We start from the raw sequence: 18,847 nt of genomic DNA, 5'->3' as shown, positions 1-18,847 counted from the left end.
CACCGCAAGATAACTCCCGAACGGATCAACCGATTTGGTCCAAAATTTGGTCATCGTCATATTTTGTCCAAACTTAGTTTCAGTTCGAAGATGAACAATATCGGTATTTCCCCCAATATTTAAAAATGTCACTAAAATTGTATGCACGGGGCAACCAATTTGGTCCAAACTTTGGATTTCCTAATATTTTGTACAAATTTAGTTTAACTTCTAAAATATCCATATCGGTCCTCTCCTTAGGGTACCTCCCCCACAAAAGTTCAACATTTATTTATAAGTGCAGTTTAGGGTCCGTTCGAAGATCCTTGGGAAATGTATACCGATGCTGTTCGTTGTGGCCCCGTTCACAGCGAGATTATGTTTTCCGTGGACAAGTCCATGCTTCCTGGCATACTGATACAATAGTTATACTATTACCCACTAAAGTGATATATCAATCAAAAAGATATGACCCCCAAATTAGGCCAACTTCCATAATGGACTATGTCGGTTCATACCTTCAAGTATTTCCTCCGCATCATTTTGAAATGGACTATGTCAATCCATTCCTTTAGGTACCTCCTACGCAACATTTTACGATTTAATCCAAATCAAATTTATTTGCAGGCCTTTACTCGTAACATTCACAATCGTCAATATAAATAAAGGACCACAAAATTCCGAATACACCATGAATATTTAATTTTTGGGGAAAAGGATTTGTGTAGCCGGTATTTGATCCATATATGAAACTTTCAATTCACAGAGGCTGAGGGTATATTTTCGTCAGCAAAGCCGACTAATGCTTTTTATTTGTGTTTACTAATTCTTCTATTCTATATTATATTAGACAATGATCCCAATGTTAAATTCTTATGATTTTATTTTTAGCAATATTACCATAGTTATTACCATATTTATTTACAGTATCGACTAATTATTTTAAATCTACCATAGTGTATCGAATTTTGTTTCATATAGTCAACAATAATGCATGCGTTTTAATATAACTTTAGTTTGGGATTCACCCGAACCAAATAACGCGGAACACATCCATAATTTAAATCCAATAGATTTAATCGAATGCCCCAAACAATAGAAGACTTAATTAATGATTATTTAATACCAGCGGTAGAGAACAGCCAGCATCATTATAAACATCATCAAACGAAAGTGAAACAAAATATAATCCAGCTACTTGGCTCAGACCAGACAACCAAAAAAAGAAATAAATTCAAAGCTAACCTTGCCGTTTGGTATGTTTGGCGGCGCCAGACTACAAAGAATACCTGGCGCTGATGTTGCTGCTTAACAGAAAAACAAATCGTGTTAGATTTCCGAATTCTTGATCACCCAAAATTCCAAGAGTTCAATAAACTCATTTTGACCCACATAGAAGAAGATACAGGTAAATAAATGATCGACACTAAAAATGGGTTTTACAACGTAGAGCTAAAAATAGCTCAAATATGTGATCAAATTAAATATGCATTTTGTTTGTCGGAACATTGTTATGAAAAGTTTACAAACGAATAGGTGAGACGGAACGAGTTCCTAAAAGTTGAGTCTATTTGTAAAATTTATTTTTGTAGCGTATCGTTAACGAAATACATACATATGTGTTTGTGTGTGTTTTCGATATTAAAACAGGTTAAGTTATGGTGGCGGTATGTACTGCACATATAGCAATGTATGTATACATTCATATTTGCAACGGTGTTGATAATTGACTATTTTACGACTAGTAGGTGGTCACACAGGTCAACCTCCATCATAAAAATACACAATAAATAAAAGAAGGTGTTACTTTGTTAGATATTATCAGAAAACATCTTCATTTCAGATAGTTTAATTCATACAAACCAAATGCTTGGATTTATTGTAAGTGTCAAAGTGACAGGATACTTCTTTAAAAAATATTTATAAAATGTATGTATTTTTGTTGTTTGCTCTTTTACAGGTTATATGTTTGTTTGCTGTGGCCTGTGCCGATAAATTGGGCTACAACTATCAACCTGTGGGCCACTCAGACAGTGGTCTATCATTCACCCCAGGCTCTGGAGGTCTTACCTCTCCTGCTGGTCTGGCCGTTCCTGCTGGTCTTACTGCTACAACTAGTGTTACAGCTCCAGCTGATCTTACCGCACCAGCTGTCTCTAATGATGCCCCCTCAACTTATTCTGCCCCCGCTGCTGAATATGAAAAAGAATTCTATTCTTTCTCCGCTCCTGAAGGTGAATTCGATGATGCCAATGCTGCCCAACGTGCTGCTAAAAGTGTCAAGAAAGCCCTCCGTGTAATCTTTATTAAGGGTCCCGAAAATCAAGGTCTTGAAAATGCCGCACTTGCATTGGCTAAACAAGCTGCCCAACAAAAGACCGCCATCTATGTTCTCAACAAACAAGCCGATCTTGGCGAATTGGCCAACAAGCTTAACAACCTCAGCAACAACAACAACCAAAAACCCGAAGTTCACTTTGTCAAATACCGTACCGCTGAAGATGCTGCCAACGCTCAACGTGCCATTCAAGAACAATATGATTCCTTGGCTGGTAATTCTCACAGTATCAATGGTGGTGTTGCTCCAGTTCTTAACTTTGCTTCAGCACCTGCTGCTGTACGTACTGCCACACCACAGGCCCCAGAAAACACCTATTTGCCCTCATCTGTATTCCGTCACTAAATTTAAGGCTACAAACCCAAAGACCTCTTGTTATTAATGATTCGTTTTATTTTAGTTGTTTAAATAAATATTAAAAAAATTTACCTGTATTGTGAAAAATACCTTCGTCAAGAAAATACTCATTTACATAAGTTCAGATAGTTTTCTAATCATGGTTTCAGGCAGTAGTCGAATCCAATAAATCCTGGCGTAAGTGTTTTTTTTAAGTTGTTCGTACCACAAAATGATTTTCGATGGTAATATAGTCATCGTCATCTTCAAATATATCGAGAATGAACATTCTAAGCCAAACTATAAGACCTGTTCGTCGACTATAAGGCAGCCTAGGTCCAGATCATTCCAAAGCTGCAAAATTAATACCATTATGCAAGATAAGATTAACAGATACAAGGTCAGCAGTTAAAAAGATATGATAAAACAAGTAAGCAAAGGCTAGAGTCGGACGGGGCAGACCATGAGATACCCTACACCACAACATCTAGGAATTAGCTATGTGCAACCGCCTTGTACACTGAAAGTCCGGTTTCGATTCCCAGGCCTGGCCACATCAAATTTTCAACGGTGGCAAAATACCAAATACCCGTACTGGGATGTTTGTGGAACAATTAAATTATACAATTCTAAAAAATATGCCAAAAATTCACATTGTTTAGCATCTCCTGCTACATCTTTAAATTGTCTTTAAATACCAGGTTCCTTTTTTTAATACACCTTATATAAATAAATTTATATACAATGTAAATTGCTATAGCTCTGATATTTGATATTTGGGAAAATTGTGAGTTTGTTGAAAATCTATCATCCAAATATTGTGCACTTGTACCTCACATATGCTTGATAACACTGTGCAAAAAAATTTAATTTGTTTTCAAAATGAAGAGCTAAAAATACGAGATACGTGTATCGGCGTTTATAAAGTTTAGATCGGAAATTAACCAAAGTAGGCGGGGCAAGTTGCGCCCATTTCTAGTCTTTTCGAAATATTCGAGTTAAGTATCTTGGAATCTTTGCATTTTAGGTATATATTGTCTTTGGCAACTTTACAGAGGAGGATGTGGGAAATATTTTTGTTAAAAATTTTAACCCTCATGCGGTTCATCAAAAGGGTCTTTGTGGTCCTTTTTTCAAAAATCTTTAAAAACTCCTTTAAAATGTGATCATATCAAATCCAAATATTTAACAAAATTGTTCGTTATAAAATTTTACTATAGTCTCGAAATACACAAATTCTGTAAATCTTATCTAATCGCCAAGAATCTCTAAAAATGCAAAGTCGGATTTCATCTGAGTTTATTCAAAATTGTCCCACAAAATATAACTTTAGGGAGATGGCGTCAAAGACAAAAATATTCTTCGTCAAATTTCACTATGAGTCATTTCATTTACATCATATATCATGAAAATATCAATATCAATTTTGCTGAAAATACATGAAAATATTTCCCAATTTTTTTGATGAAATTTGTTGCCTTCTTTTTTCGAGTTGATGCATGGAAGTAACATGAAACTTGGTTCTACGTGAAGAGTGTCAAAAGAAGAAAAAATTTACACAAAATTTCACTTTGAGTTTCAGAATAAACTGTATATCTAGCTATACTATTTTCTTAGGAAAACAAGTAAAAAGCATCAGTCGGATTTGCAGACAGATATATACCCTCAGCCTGAATGGATTGAAATAATTTTTTTTCTCAAAAAAACGTATGTATTTAGGGGGGGTTTCAAAATTTTGGGCGTATGCACCGTCAAAAGTATGGATAGGATTAAAGCTCAAAAACTTGTGGGGATATCGATAGATAGGGTTTTTTTATCACACTAGCCTACGAAAAACATAATATCGCTGTAAACAGGGCCACTAGATAAAACCTTCGGTAAAAATGTCCAAAGGATCCTCGAACCACACAAAAATGTTGAACATTTGTGTGGTGGTACCACAAGGATTGGACAGATATGGCCCACATTTGAACACAAACTAAGTTTCGACAATATTCAGAGATCCAATGTTTGGACCAAATGGGTTGCTACGTCTATGAGAAATCACGCGTTCCATTTTAGCAAATATTTTCGAACTTTTGTGGGGAAGGAGTGGACCTATAAGCAAACAAAAAAAAAACATTGTTCCACAACATCCCATACGGGACAAGGGAGACTTCTCTCATATCAATGAGTGCACCCCGATTCATATTTAGCTCAATGATATGGGACCTACTGTTAACGCCGAGTCCGAACGGCGTGTCTTAAGACACCACTTATGGAGAAGTTTTTTCAAGGCTGAAATACTCAGAAAATGTCGCCAACATTACTGAGGGGTATTTTGCCACCGTTGAAAAATGTTTGATGTTGCCTGGCCGGGGAATCGAACCCCCGACCTTGTGCGTGCAAGGCGGGCGTGCATACCATTGCACCACGGTGGCACCCAACCTATAACCTATAAGCACCACCTTCAAATTTCATCTAATATTCGAAGAAATATTACAACATCTAAAGGTCGAACGCAGTATTCGTTTCAAGCCCTACAGCCACTACCATAGGGGTTTTTTTACAACTTCCGGACTGTTTTCTCAAGCAGTATGAACTTGCCCCTGAAAAAACTTTTATTGCCGTAATTGAGGCAGCGAATGCAAGTTGCTTCAACAAAAATCAAAGTGATTCGAGAGCAGGTCTTAAAGTGAATTTCTCCAAAATTTTGTGTGGAAGGTACCCGAAGGAGTGGACAAATATAGTCCATATTCGAACCTGATATATATCTAGTAGATATTTTAGGAGGTGTAAAGTATGGACCAAATCGGTTACTCCCATCAAGTGTTAAGTTTTATACCGTTAAATGGGGGGCAGTGAACACAAGTTACTAAAACAAAAATCAAAGCGATTCGTGAACAGGTCCTAAACTGAACTTTTCCGAAATTTTGTGTGGGCCGATTGAGTCCATGTTGAAACCTCATCTAAGTCTAAACTAAGTTTGGACAAAATATTACGAAAGCCAAATTTTGTACCAAATCGGTTCATCCGTTCGAGAGTTTTCGTGTGCACCAGCCAGACAAATAGACAGACGGACGGACATGGCTAAATCAACTCCAAATTGTCTGAAACACATTTCGACCAAACATACCTTGGGTCTAAAACCATTATTTTGATGAGACACATTTTGCCCGTATGAAAGTGTATATACCCACGTTAGCATAAATGCTGAGGATATAAAAACCTTAAACTTCACATGTTCCAAATTTTGTGTGGGAGATACCCACACCCACAGATTTTTTGGAGCTCCAGGGCCATTATTTCGAAAGTATGGACTTGTCCCTAAAAAAGAATACAACGTCAAGGAAAAGAATACAAAGTCAAAATTTCGATTTTTAACAAAAATTGTGCCGTTTATTGACCATTAATCGGTCAAAAAAATTTAAGGAAATTTCTCTTATTTGAAGAAACAATTTTGATGAATGCAATAAACTCACAAAAATATATGAAGACTGAACACCAAATTTTTGTTATTTTTGGGTGGATAATGTGGCTAAAACCTTAAAAACCCGAAAATTGGGCGATACCGTTCCACGGGGGTTATTCAAACAATTCTCTGTAAAAATATTTCGCAAGACCTGGCGAAGACTAAATACCAAATATCAGCTACATTGGTTGTTTAATGTGTGTGTCGGGCGATACCGTTCTATTGGAGCTATATCAAAACGTGGACCTATGTACATAAGTTTTATCAGAAAAGTTTTTGGTCCATTGGGAACCCTCAATGCAAAATTTCGGAGTATTTGGGCGTGAAACATACTCGTATTTAAAATCTTCAAAATTCCGAAAATCGGGAGGTACCGTTATATGGCGTCTATATCAAAACGTTGACCCATGTCCATAATTTTAATTCAACCAATTTGGTTAATAAGTTTAGCTAAAATATTTAAAATACCGAAACATTAAGAAGTACCGTTGCATGGAGACTATCCCAAAACGTGGGCCGACCTTCCCAATTTGTTGCTCTCGACATTGTCTGTGAACTATAAGTATTTATACCAAAATTCATCTGCCAACGCCAACTCCTTTTATAGTTGGCCACCGTTTCTTTGAACTCGCGACATAGTGCAGCGTTTTTTTTTTTTGAGGTAATGCGCCATTATCTCGGGAACTATGGACTTGCCCTCGAAAAAAAATTACAATGACGTAACAGGGGCCGCACGAACATCCTGTTACAAAAAATTTCATAACGCTTCGTGAGGTGTCACTAAACTGCACTTATTTCAAATTTTGTGTGGGAGGAACCTGAAGGAGTGGACCGATATATTCGACATATTCGAACCTGATGTATGCCTAGAGGTAGTATTACCATATGCAAAGTTTTGTTCAATTCGGTTCCTCCCTTCGAGAGTTATCGTGAGCACAAGTTTTACGACTTGAAGGAGCCCATATTCGAACTTAAATCAATTTCTAGGGTTAATTCCGTAAATGTGACCAAAGAAGGAGTTACTCCCATCATTTTATTATTTTGGACCACGCCAAATAGTGTATTTGTGAGCCATATGACACCTAAATTTTCACTGTATCATAGCCGTAGACCTCCCATGTATTTTCCCATACAATATAAGCACCCAATGGCTTATCTTAACTATGCAATTTAATTTAAAACAAGTAAAAAAGTGTCAGTCGGCTCTGCCGACAGATATATACCCTCAGACAATGTGACGTGAAACTTTCACCTACGGATAGGTCGATTGGATTTAAAAGGTCTCTTAAGAATTTTGTTGACCTTTTTGCACATTTGAACTTGCCGACAAAAATGTGGATTAGGGAGGACCGATATGGGCTATTTTAGAAGTTAAACTAAATTTTGACAAAATATTAAGAGATCCAAAGTTTGGACCAAATTGGTTGCCCCATTCAAGTGATATCGTCCTACCATTTTATTGACATTTTTTAAATATTGGGGAGAAGTACTGGAAGTTGTGGACCGGTATTGGCCCATGAAACTAAGTTTGGATATAATATGACGAGGACCAAATGTTGGACCAAATCGGATAAACAGTTCGAGAGTTATCGTGCTCTCCGACCGCCACATATAGTGACATAGGGGTTTTTTTCCACCTTTTCGGCTGTTTTCCCAAGAAATATGGACTTGCCTATGAAAAAACTTTTACCGTCGTAATAGAGGTAGCGAATGCAACAAAAATCAAAGTGATTCGAGAGCAGGTCTTAAAATGAACTTATCCGAAATTTTGTGTAAGAGGTACCAGAAGGAGTAGACAAATATAGTCCATTTTCGAACCCGATCTATATCTGGTAGATATATTAGTATGTGCAAAGTATGGATTACATCGTTCACGCCCTTCAAGAGTTACCGTACGAACAATTTTTCCGAACATTTTTGAACTTTTGTGGGGGAGGTACCTGAAGGAGTGGACCGATATGGCTTATCTTCGAACTTAAACTATGTTTGAACAAAATATTACTAATGTTATATTTTGGACCGAATCGGCAGATCCGTTCGAGAGTTATCTTGCGCTCCAACCACCTCACACGGTGTCAAAGGTGTTTTTGCAACTTTCAGGCTATTTTCTTAGGAAGTGTTGACGTGCCCCTGATGAAAATTGTACCATCGTATGGGGAACAGTGAATACAAGCTGCTAAAACAAAAATCAAAGCGATTCGCGAGCAGGTCCATTACAGAACTTATCCCAAATTTTGTGTGGGAGGTACCCGAAGGAGTGGACCTATTGAGTCCGTATTGGAACCTCATCTAAGTCTGGTAGACATTTCACGATTTGCAAAGTATTGACCAAATCGGTTACTCTCTTCAAGAGTTATCGTACACGCAGAAAAATTTATGTAAGGAATATGTTTGGATCCAAAAACATATATGTTTGGCACCGGTTTCAAACAAATATATGTTTGCAACATTTTGTAACATATCTCAATTTGGTATGTTTGGGTAAAACATATTTTTTATGTTAGAACATTTTTTTCATGGGTGGAGAGAGGATGTTTGTCTACGAGAGTAATAACAGTGCTCTCGCGGCTGCGGAATGCTATTTTATAATGAAGAGTTGTGTGTATTGTATAATAGAAGACGTAGAAGCGAAGAAGGGGGCTTTGGTGGCATGTATGCGTCAAACTCTTGTGTTTCTTGGTTTGTTGTTGTTAACCAACTTAGCAGAAGAAGAAGAAAAGAAGAAATGATATGAATTATATTTTTTTTCTTCAGTGTTTTAGATTCCTTTGTAGAGTCAAGACGGTAAAGTGAGTGAATAAATCAGTGTTTTGTGTTTTCTTAAAGAAATTGTGCTTTTTAGTAAATTAAATGCCCAATACATTTTGTAATTGAATCGGAAAGTTGAATGGAATTATTTTATTGGACAAGGAAGAAATCGCATTTAATATTAGTAATTACATACATACTTATGTATATTTGAAATATGACATATCCATATTTATTTACTACATTACATAATCATTTGATTCTAGATGCCGATTCCCCGCTGATGATGTCAACTATGAGGACAATTTGTTTTATTTCACAACTAAGGAGAAGCGTTCAACTACATACGTTTCTATATATTTTTCCTTTTTAAAAGTGTGACTATTTACAAATTATTTCAGTTTTTCTTTTATTAATATATATATTGAGATAGTCAGTGAGTTCTTACTGAGAGCAAGTGAGCACACATTTCAGTCATATACCACCCTGTGGGGACGAAAATTCCAATTGTCGCAATTTAAGTAGTCCAGAACTAGTTCTAATCAGTACTAGTACAAATATTGGCCCCTAAGTAATGCGAAGGGAACCAATTGTCACCTTTTTATCACCAAGCAAACGAGGAGGCGTCAGTTACGACTTAATTAACTTAACTTAAACGACGAGTTGTATAAATAATTCACATTTACATTTTCTTCTTAACTTTAATATAAATGAAGTATCCAATAACAGAAGCTAGTGTTGATGGAATGAATATCTTCGTTCATATTATTCATATTGTTCTGGTATAAAAAAGGAATACGACGGAAATATGCAAATCGCCCTCTTCTTCTCTCTACCCGCTAGCAATTCCAATTGTCGCAATTTAAATAGTCCTAAACTAGAGGTAAGTGGTACTAGTTCACAATGATCCCATAAGTAACGCGAAGGGAACCAATTAACACCTATTATATATCCCGAAGCGTCAGTTGTGTGACTATTTCCCACCACTTTTTTTTATAAATAAACTGGTATATGACTGTAAACCTGGAACTAGTACAATACCACCTACAGGTAATGCATAGAGTGTCAATTGGTTACCTCCTATGACATCCCCATGTTAAAGTTTACAGTTGATTGCACTGTGAGGGGTCAGAAGTGGAACTAGTTACTGTAACGCTGAGAATCGACGAGTTTCCGAAGCCGAACTAGCCCATCGCCCAAGCGGGCAGTTTATTTATATATATGGTAATATTCAAAAAAGTTTTACAATCGTTGAAGTTGAGGTTCACCATTTAATAAGTCGAGAACTGTTAATATATTTTATAAAATATGAATATATTTATATATATTGAAGTGTTTAAGCTACGATCTTATAATATGGACCATAACAAATAATTTTCGTGGAAGCTGCGCTGGTGGTAATATAAAAAAATGGGAAAAATGTGTTGAAGTTTACAATTTTTTTTGTGTTCTTTCTTGATTTCTGGCCAAACCACGGAAAATTCAAACCTGTGCTCAAAGAAAGAATTAAAGAATACCCCTTAGGCAATATGGTTATAGTGTATGACTTTTCGATATATACACTGCATCCCCCTAAAATCGATGCTGACATTTTGAAGTTTTGACTTCAGTGTTTTTCGAATTTTTCTTATAATTAGATGGTGCAACTAGATAATAATCGAAACTAGTTTATAGGATTGTAGAACTCCCGATTCCACGTCGTTCGATGTATATCTCATGAGTGTGCTCCATACAGCTTCCTAGTAATCGGAGTCCAAAGGCGAAAATTTGGTGCGTAAATTTTCTGAAAAAACCTATGTTTTGGCTTTAAAATTTACAACTGTCGTACAGGTACCCCTGAACCCCGCGTGATTTTAGTTTTTTTACGTGCCGGATCTAATGAGCTCTTCCGCGGTCGAATCCATCCACTAAAACGCCGGATATAGATACCTTGAAAGTAGGAACATCTGCAAAAATATATTTTGACAATTCCGCGAATTTAAGCGCGATTTTTTTGATTATTTTTGCATAAATGTAATCCTTTATACGCGATTATAATATTTGCCAAAAAGGTGTGTCACAAATTGCAAAGATTCAGGAGTAATATCCCTATTTATCCCAAAATAGAATGCGGTGGCACATCCGCAGTTCTTGACGAATCGGTCTAAAATAATTTATATTGACGTATTTTTAATAGGGGGCCATTGAAATCGGATGCACCTTATAATCATATGCACATCGCGTAATTTTTGCCCACTTGAAGGTTTTTTGAATAGTAAGATGCAACTGATGGCACACTTTGGCCGCTGGATGAAACATGGGAAAATCCATGCATATTGATAGACATGGACTCCGTGTATGCGAAAAGCACATGCACCTCAACCGATTTAAACCAATTCGCGAATTGTACGGTTTTTAACTTCTATGTTTTTTCTTTGATTGTAATTTCAATATTACTCTCTACTTCTTATTTCTATTGCTTATCACAGAAAGCAAATATACTTTCACGATTACTAATTACTTTTCTCGTAGAAGTTTAAGCAAAATACTTCAGGATTTGGATCGAAATTTAGCGAAATAATAGAATAACTCCCAACATTTATTTTTCAAATTTTTCGCATTTAACCAAAAATATATTTTTGAAATAATTTCCAACAATAAGTTTCCGTTCTTTGTTGTTGCTGTAATATGCAATTTATAAACGCGATCTTTATAATTTTGGTCTCACATTTTTCTACGCGTTGTCTAGATTCTGTACGTATTTTTAAATTATTTTTTTAGAGATTTTTTGGACTCTGATTTAGAATAAATAAAATTTATTCCAAGATTTCTTCAATATTTTTTATTTTCCGCGAAAATAAAAATAAATTTAGCAACTATTTTAGCATCTACGGATAGATATCAAATGCTGCTAACGATTCATACATATATACATGTTCTTACCACTTATCTCTAGTTTAGGATTATTTAAATTGCGACAATTGGAATTGCTAGCGGGTAGAGAGAAGAAGAGGTCGATTTGCACATTTCCTTCGTATTCCTTTTTTATACCAGAACAATATGAATAACCCGCTTGCGCGATGGGTTAGTTTGGCATCGGAAACTCGTCGATTCTCAGCGTTACAGTAACTAGTTCCACTTCTGACCCCTCACAGTGCAATCAACTGTAAACATTAACATGGGGATGTCATAGGAGGTAACCAATTGACAGTCTATGCATTACCTGTAGGTGGTATTGTACTAAATAGTTCCAGGTTTACAGTCATATACCAGTTTATTTATAGAAAAGTGGTGGGAAATAGTCACAACTGACGCTTCGTCGTTTACTTGGGGATATATAGGTGTCAATTGGTTCCATTCGCATTACATATGGGTCAATTGTGAACTAGTACCACTTATCTCTAGTTTAGGATTATTTAAATTGCGACAATTGGAATTGCTAGCGGGTAGAGAGAAGGAAGAAGACGGCGATTTGCATATTTCCTTCGTATTCCTTTTTTATACCAGAACAATATGAATAATATGTACGAAGATATTCAGTCCATCAACACTACGAGTAGCTTCTGTTATTGGATGCTTCATTTATATTAAAGTTATGAAGAAAATGTAAATGTGAATTATTTATACCACTCGTCGTTTAAGTTAAGTTAATTAAGTCGCAACTGACGCCTCCTCGTTTACTTGGTGATAAAAAAGGTGGCAATTGGTTCCCTTCGCATTACTTAGGGGCCAATATTTTTACTAGTACTGTATAGAACTAGTTCTGGACTACTTAAATTGCGACAATTGGAATTTTTGTCGCAAGCGGGAAGCGGCCACTGGTGCATGTGTTTGTTTTTTTTTGTGTCTTTTGGGTTTGTATTTTTTTGCACACAAACATATAAAATGTTTCCACCCAAAACATATCTTTTTTTGCACCCCAACATATATATCTTTGCACCCAAACATAAATATCTTTGCACCCAAACATATATATATGTTTGCACCAAAACATATATTTGTTTCCAACCAAACATATATTTGTTTGCAGACCCAAACATATATTATGTTTGGGACTGTTGCAAACATATATATGTTTGCTGCAAAATATGTTTATGACATATGTTAGAGAGGCCGTTTTTTTTGCGTGTACGTACAAATTTTCCGAACATTTTCGAACTTTTGTGGGGGAGGTACCGGAAGGAGTGGACCGACGGACGGACATTGCTCAATCATCTCCAAATTGTCTGAAACACATTTCTTCCAAACATACTTGGGGTCTAAAACCATTATTTCGATGGGGCACATTTTGCACGTATGAAAGTGTATATACACGCAGAAAAAAACGGCCTCTCTAACATATGTCCCAAACATATTTTGCAGCAAACATATATATGTTTGCAACAGTCCCAAACATAATATATGTTTGGGTCTGCAAACAAATATATGTTTGGGTGCAAACATATATATGTTTGGGTGCAAAGATATTTATGTTTGGGTGCAAAGATATGTATGTTTGGGTGCAAAGATATGTATGTTTGGGTGCAAACAATGATATATTTGGGTGCAAACAAAGATATGTTTGGGTGGAAACAATTTTATGTTTGGGTGCAAACATTTTATATGTTTGGGAGCAGAAAAATACAAACCCAAAAGGCACAAAAAATAAACAAACACATGCATCAGTGGGCGCTTACTGAGAGCAAGGGAGCGTAAAATTCAATGTTAAACACTTTAAAATGTGTGCTCACTTGCTCTGAGTAAGAAATCACTGGCTATCTCTATAGTATAAACACAAATGTTGTGGTTTTTTATTGAAAGCCAAAAGAACAACAAACACATAGGTACATACAAAATTCCAAAGAAATACATAACACACTTTAATAAAAGAAAAACTGATTGAAATAATTTGTAAATAGTCACACTTTTAAAAAGGAAAAATATATAGAAACGTAGTTGAACGCTTCTCCATAGTTATGAAATAAAACAAATTGTCCTCATACATAGTTGAAATCATCAGCGGGGAATCGGCATCTAGAATCAAATGATTATGTAATGTAATAAATAAATATGGATATGCCATATTTCAAATATACATAAGTATGTATGTAATTACCAATATTAAATGCGATTTCTTCCTTGTCCAATAAAATAATTCCATTCAACTTTCCGATTCAATTATAAAATGTATTGGGCATTTAATTTACTAACAAGTAAAAAAGTATCAGTCGGCTTTGCCGACAGAGATATACCCTCAGCCTGTGTATATTGAAACAATTTTTTTCCAAAAAACGCATGTATTTAGGGAGTTTTAAAAATTTTGGGCGTTTGAACTGACAAAAATGTTGATTTAATATCAAAAGTTTTGCGGAGGAGATACTAAAAAGAATGGATCTCCAGCCACTACATATGGTACCATAGGGGTTTTTTAGAACTTCAGGGATGTTTGCTCAAGAAGTATGAACTTGCCCCTGAAACAACTTTTACCATCGCAATTGAGGCAGCAATGCAAGTTGCTTCAACAAAAATCAAAGTGATTCGAAAGCAGGTCTTAAAGTGAACATGTATCCGAAATTTTGAGTTGGAGGTACCGGATGGAGTGGACAAATATAGTCCATATTTGAACCTGATCTATATCTGGTAGATATATTAGGATGTGTAAAGTATGGACCAATTCGGCCACTCTCTTCAAGAGTTATCGTACGCATAATTTTTCCGAACATTTTTGAACTTTTGTGGGGGAGGTACCTGAAGGAGTGGACCGATATGGCTTATCTTCGAACTTAAACTTTGTTTGGACAAAATATTACTAAGGCCAAACTTTGGACCGAATCGGCAGACCTGTTCTCGGTTCACGGTCATAGGGGTTTTTTTGCAACGTTCAGGCTATTTTCTCAGGAAGTATGGACTTGCCCCTGATGAAACTTATACCGTCGTATGGAGGGCAGTGAATACAAGTTGCTAAAGCAAAAATCAATGCGATTCGAGAGATGTTCCTAAACTGAACTTTTCCAAAATTTTGTGTGGGAGGTACCCGACGGAGTGGACCGATTGAGTCCATATTAAAACCTGATCTAAGTCTGGTACACGCTCCACGATGGGCAAAGTATGGACCAAATCGGTTACACCCTTCAAGAGTTATCGTGCGTACAAATTTTCCGAACATTTTCGAACTTTTGTGGGGGAGGTACCGGAAGGAGTGGACCGATATAGCTAAACTAAGTTTGGACAAAATATTACGAAAGCCAAAATTTGAACCGAATCGGTTCATCCCTTCGAGAGTTATCGTGCGCTCCAGCCAGCCAGACAGACAGACAGACAGACGGACGGACATTGCTCAATCGACTCCAAATTGTCTGAAACACATTTCGTCCAAACATACTTGGGGTCTAAAACCATTATTTCGATGAGGCACATTTTGCCCGTATGGAAGTGTATATACCCTTCATAGCCTAAAGGCTGAGGGTATAAAAAGCACAATTTCTTTAAGAAAACACAAAACACTGATTTATTCACTCACTTTACCGTCTTGACTTTACAAAGGCAACTAAAACACTGAAGAAAGAAAAAAATATAATTCATATCATTTCTTCTTTTCTTATTCGTCTGCTAAGTTGGTTAACAACAACAAAACAAAAACACACGAGTTTGACGCAAACATGCCACCAAAGCCTTCCTCGCTTCTACGTCTTCTATTATACAATACACACAACTCTTTATTATAAAACAGCATTCCACAGCCGCGAGAGCACTGTTATTACTCTCGTTGACAAACATCCTCTCTCCACCCATGAAAAAAATGTTCTAACATAAAAAATATGTTTTACCCAAACATATCAAATTGAGATATGTTACAAAATGTTGCAAACATATAGTTGTTTGGACCCAAACATATTATGTTTGGATCCAAACATATATTTGTTTGCAACCGGTCCCAAACATATATTTGTTTGTATCCAAACATATTTCTAACATAAATTTTTCTGCGTGTACACTCGTTAGCATAAATGCTGAGGGTATAATTATGAAAAATACACAATTTCGCAACTTCCGATCTGGGGTTTCTATATTTTTTTAAAATATATTTATATTCACCACAAATATATCAAAAGCAGTTTAAATGGAGCGCACAACACCTTCCGTATGAATTCATAACAAAAAACCATCAATAGGATATTTACAGTGTACAGTCACAACGACAATCTGGATAAAATTTGTTAAATATGGCCCTAAACCCCTATATCAGAAACAAGGCCTTCTAAGAATGTTATATAATATGGTTGCACATTTCTTTTATCCAAAGACTCATACTGAAATTTTATTTGGAACATTTCTTTTTTTACCATATCCCCAAAAAGTCCGACTTTAACCATTAAACGTGTTTTTCATATTTAGAGATTTCTGGCGATTAGACAAGATTTACAGATTTGGTATATTCTGAGACCTATTGTAAAATTGTATGACGAACAATTTTATAGATATCTGGAGTTGATATGATCATATTTTAAAGGAGTTTTTGAAAGATTTTTTAAAAAGGACCAAAAAGACCCCTGTGATGTACCGCATGAGGATTAAAATTTTTAACAAAAATATTACCAACATCCTCCTCTGTAAAGTTGCACTATATAGGCATATATTCGCAACGCCCACATTCGTAAAGAAAGATTATACGTCCAAAAAAGCTCACGAAATTCTAAAACTGCTTGACTACACATGCTATGAAAAATATTGGTTATATTAATAAAAGTCTCAACTAACACATTCGGACAAACCCGTCTGATACCTTTTTACTTGTTTTCTAGAAAAAAATATCTAAAATATTGCGAACTCTCTCTATTTAATTTATATAAATTGTGCCAATATTACATAAAGAATCAACTAAAAACTTTAAAATAGCTTTACGTATCGCTGCATAACACTTTTAACTTTCATGATTCAGTTCTGTGAGAATTTTTGCTGTTTCCCACTTAATTAATAATTATCTTAACCATATTTTAACAGAAAGAGTAAGGCTCGCTAAACGTTTCTTTAATTTACTCTTTAAAAAACACACCTAATTTACAATTCATTAGTGGGTGCTAAAATATATTTGTATGTTTGACAAACATTTCCAAATATCTCAATTAAAAACCAATAAAACACGTTTTATGTAGTTGAGAATATATAAAGCTCAACAGTAAGCCCTTCCAGCGAAATATGATCGTAAATCATGTTACTGTATTAACTTGTTTTGTTGTGAATTTTTAGCATAACTTCAGAAATTCCAACATTAAAACATTAGCCTACAAAAAACAATAACGTTAGGCTTAATGTCTGGAAGAATAGACCCAATATAAATATAACATCGTTGACATAGACTAAAGTAAACAGAAACAGTTTAGTGTTCAAGAAGGAAGGCAAGAAATAATACCAAAATGCGTGCTTTTATTGTAAGTTATGGCTAAAACTCAGAAATATTAGAATTTCACCAATAATTTGTATTATTTAAAGGTTTTGTGCTTGGTAGCTGTTGCATGTGCCGACAAATTGGGTTATAACTATCAACCTGTTGCCCATTCAGACAGTGGCCTTTCATTCACCCCTGGTGTAGGTGGTGTAGGAGTAGGCGGTGTGGGAGTAGGCGGTGTTGCTGTTGGCTCTGGCGGTGTCTCCCACGATGCTGCAACCACATACTCTGCCCCATTTTCCGCTGGTCCCGTTGCTGAATATGAAAAGGAATTCTTTTCATTCTCTGCACCCGAAGGTGAATTCGATGATGGTAACGCTGCCCAACGTGCTGCTGAAAGTGTCAAGAAAGGTCTACGTGTAGTCTTCATCAAGGGTCCAGAAAGCAATGGTTTGGAAGATGCTGCTTTGGCTTTGGCCAAACAAGCTGGCCAACAGCAAACCGCCATCTATGTCCTTAACAAGCAGGCCGATCTCGGTGAATTGGCCAACAAACTTAACAACCTCAGCAACAACAACAGCCAAAAACCCGAAGTTCACTTTGTCAAATATCGTACCGCTGAAGATGCTGCCAACGCTCAACGTGCCATCCAAGGTCAATATGACGCTTTGGGGGGTAACTCTCACAGTGTCAATGGTGGTGTTGCTCCTGTTATTAACTTTGCTTCAGCTCCTGCTGCCGTACGTTCGGCTGAAACTCAAACTCCACAAAACACCTACTTGCCCTCATCTGTATTCCGTCACTAAATGTTAGGTCGATAACCCAAAGATCCTAATTGTTATTGTTGAATGTTTTTATGTTAGTTATATGTTGATTTAATAAATGTTAAGTATTATATTTTTCTTTGAATACCTAAACTTTGAATTTACTCTTTTATACTAAGATTTTATCAAAGAAAGTCAGCGTTTCTTTGGGAAATTTATGTCAATGAAAGTTTCTGTAACTTTACAATGCGAAATGTCATATTCAGATTCAGTTGATTCAACATTAACTTTATTCTACTCGTAGACGATTTTCTTTGGCCCCACTTCTTAAAATATAGCCGCCACAATGAAACATCCGATAACGGAATTAGGTTGATAGATTTCGCGGCGTTAAAGAACATTATGGTTAGAAAAACTACATTTACCCAGCAAAAAATTGTGAACGACATTAGCCGAATAGCTTATTAAATTTCAGCAATGTAGGCTCGTATAATTGACAAAAACCACGGGAGTTTTTTTAAGCTAGATAGAACTTTAAATTGTAAAAAGTAACACAAAAAATTAAATTTTGATGAAACTTTTTTTATTTGTTTCAGTATACTCTGACAAATCATCATGAATAGACTCACGCTTGAACAACGCTACGAAATTATCCAAATTTACTTTGAAAATCAGTTGGCAAATGACCCGTTGTTTTATCGCAAAATTGTGTTCAGCGATGAGGCGCATTTTTGGCTTAACGGGTTTGTTAATAAGCAAAATTGCCGCATATGGAGTGAGACCAATCCACAAGAGACCCTACAGACTCCATTACATCCAGAAAAATGCACCGTATGGTGCGGTTTTCACGCTGGTGGCATCATCGGACCTTATTTCTGCAAAAATGA

The 18,847-nt window shown here is 36.0% G+C and overlaps 2 protein-coding genes across 2 annotated transcripts; both read left to right on the top strand.

Moving 5' to 3' along the window:
* The first annotated feature begins 1,845 nt into the window (after positions 1–1,845).
* On the top strand, positions 1,846–2,662 carry LOC141389902 (uncharacterized). The gene is made up of 2 exons (XM_073962116.1): positions 1,846–1,860; positions 1,940–2,662. The coding sequence occupies exons 1-2, from the start codon at positions 1,846–1,848 to the stop codon at positions 2,660–2,662; spliced, it is 738 nt and encodes a 245-aa protein (XP_073818217.1).
* Positions 2,663–17,224: 14,562 nt separating this feature from the next.
* On the top strand, positions 17,225–18,002 carry LOC141389895 (uncharacterized). The gene is made up of 2 exons (XM_073962102.1): positions 17,225–17,239; positions 17,301–18,002. Exons 1-2 carry the CDS (start codon positions 17,225–17,227, stop codon positions 18,000–18,002), a joined length of 717 nt encoding a protein of 238 aa, XP_073818203.1.
* The last annotated feature ends 845 nt before the right edge of the window (positions 18,003–18,847 follow it).

The sequence above is a fragment of the Musca autumnalis genome, unplaced genomic scaffold (genome assembly GCF_047663935.1).
Source record: "Musca autumnalis isolate F117 unplaced genomic scaffold, ASM4766393v1 scaffold_1, whole genome shotgun sequence".
Taxonomy (NCBI): domain Eukaryota; kingdom Metazoa; phylum Arthropoda; class Insecta; order Diptera; family Muscidae; genus Musca; species Musca autumnalis.
The sequence above is the reverse complement of the archived record's forward strand: the minus strand, read 5'-3'. Positions and strand labels throughout refer to the sequence as shown.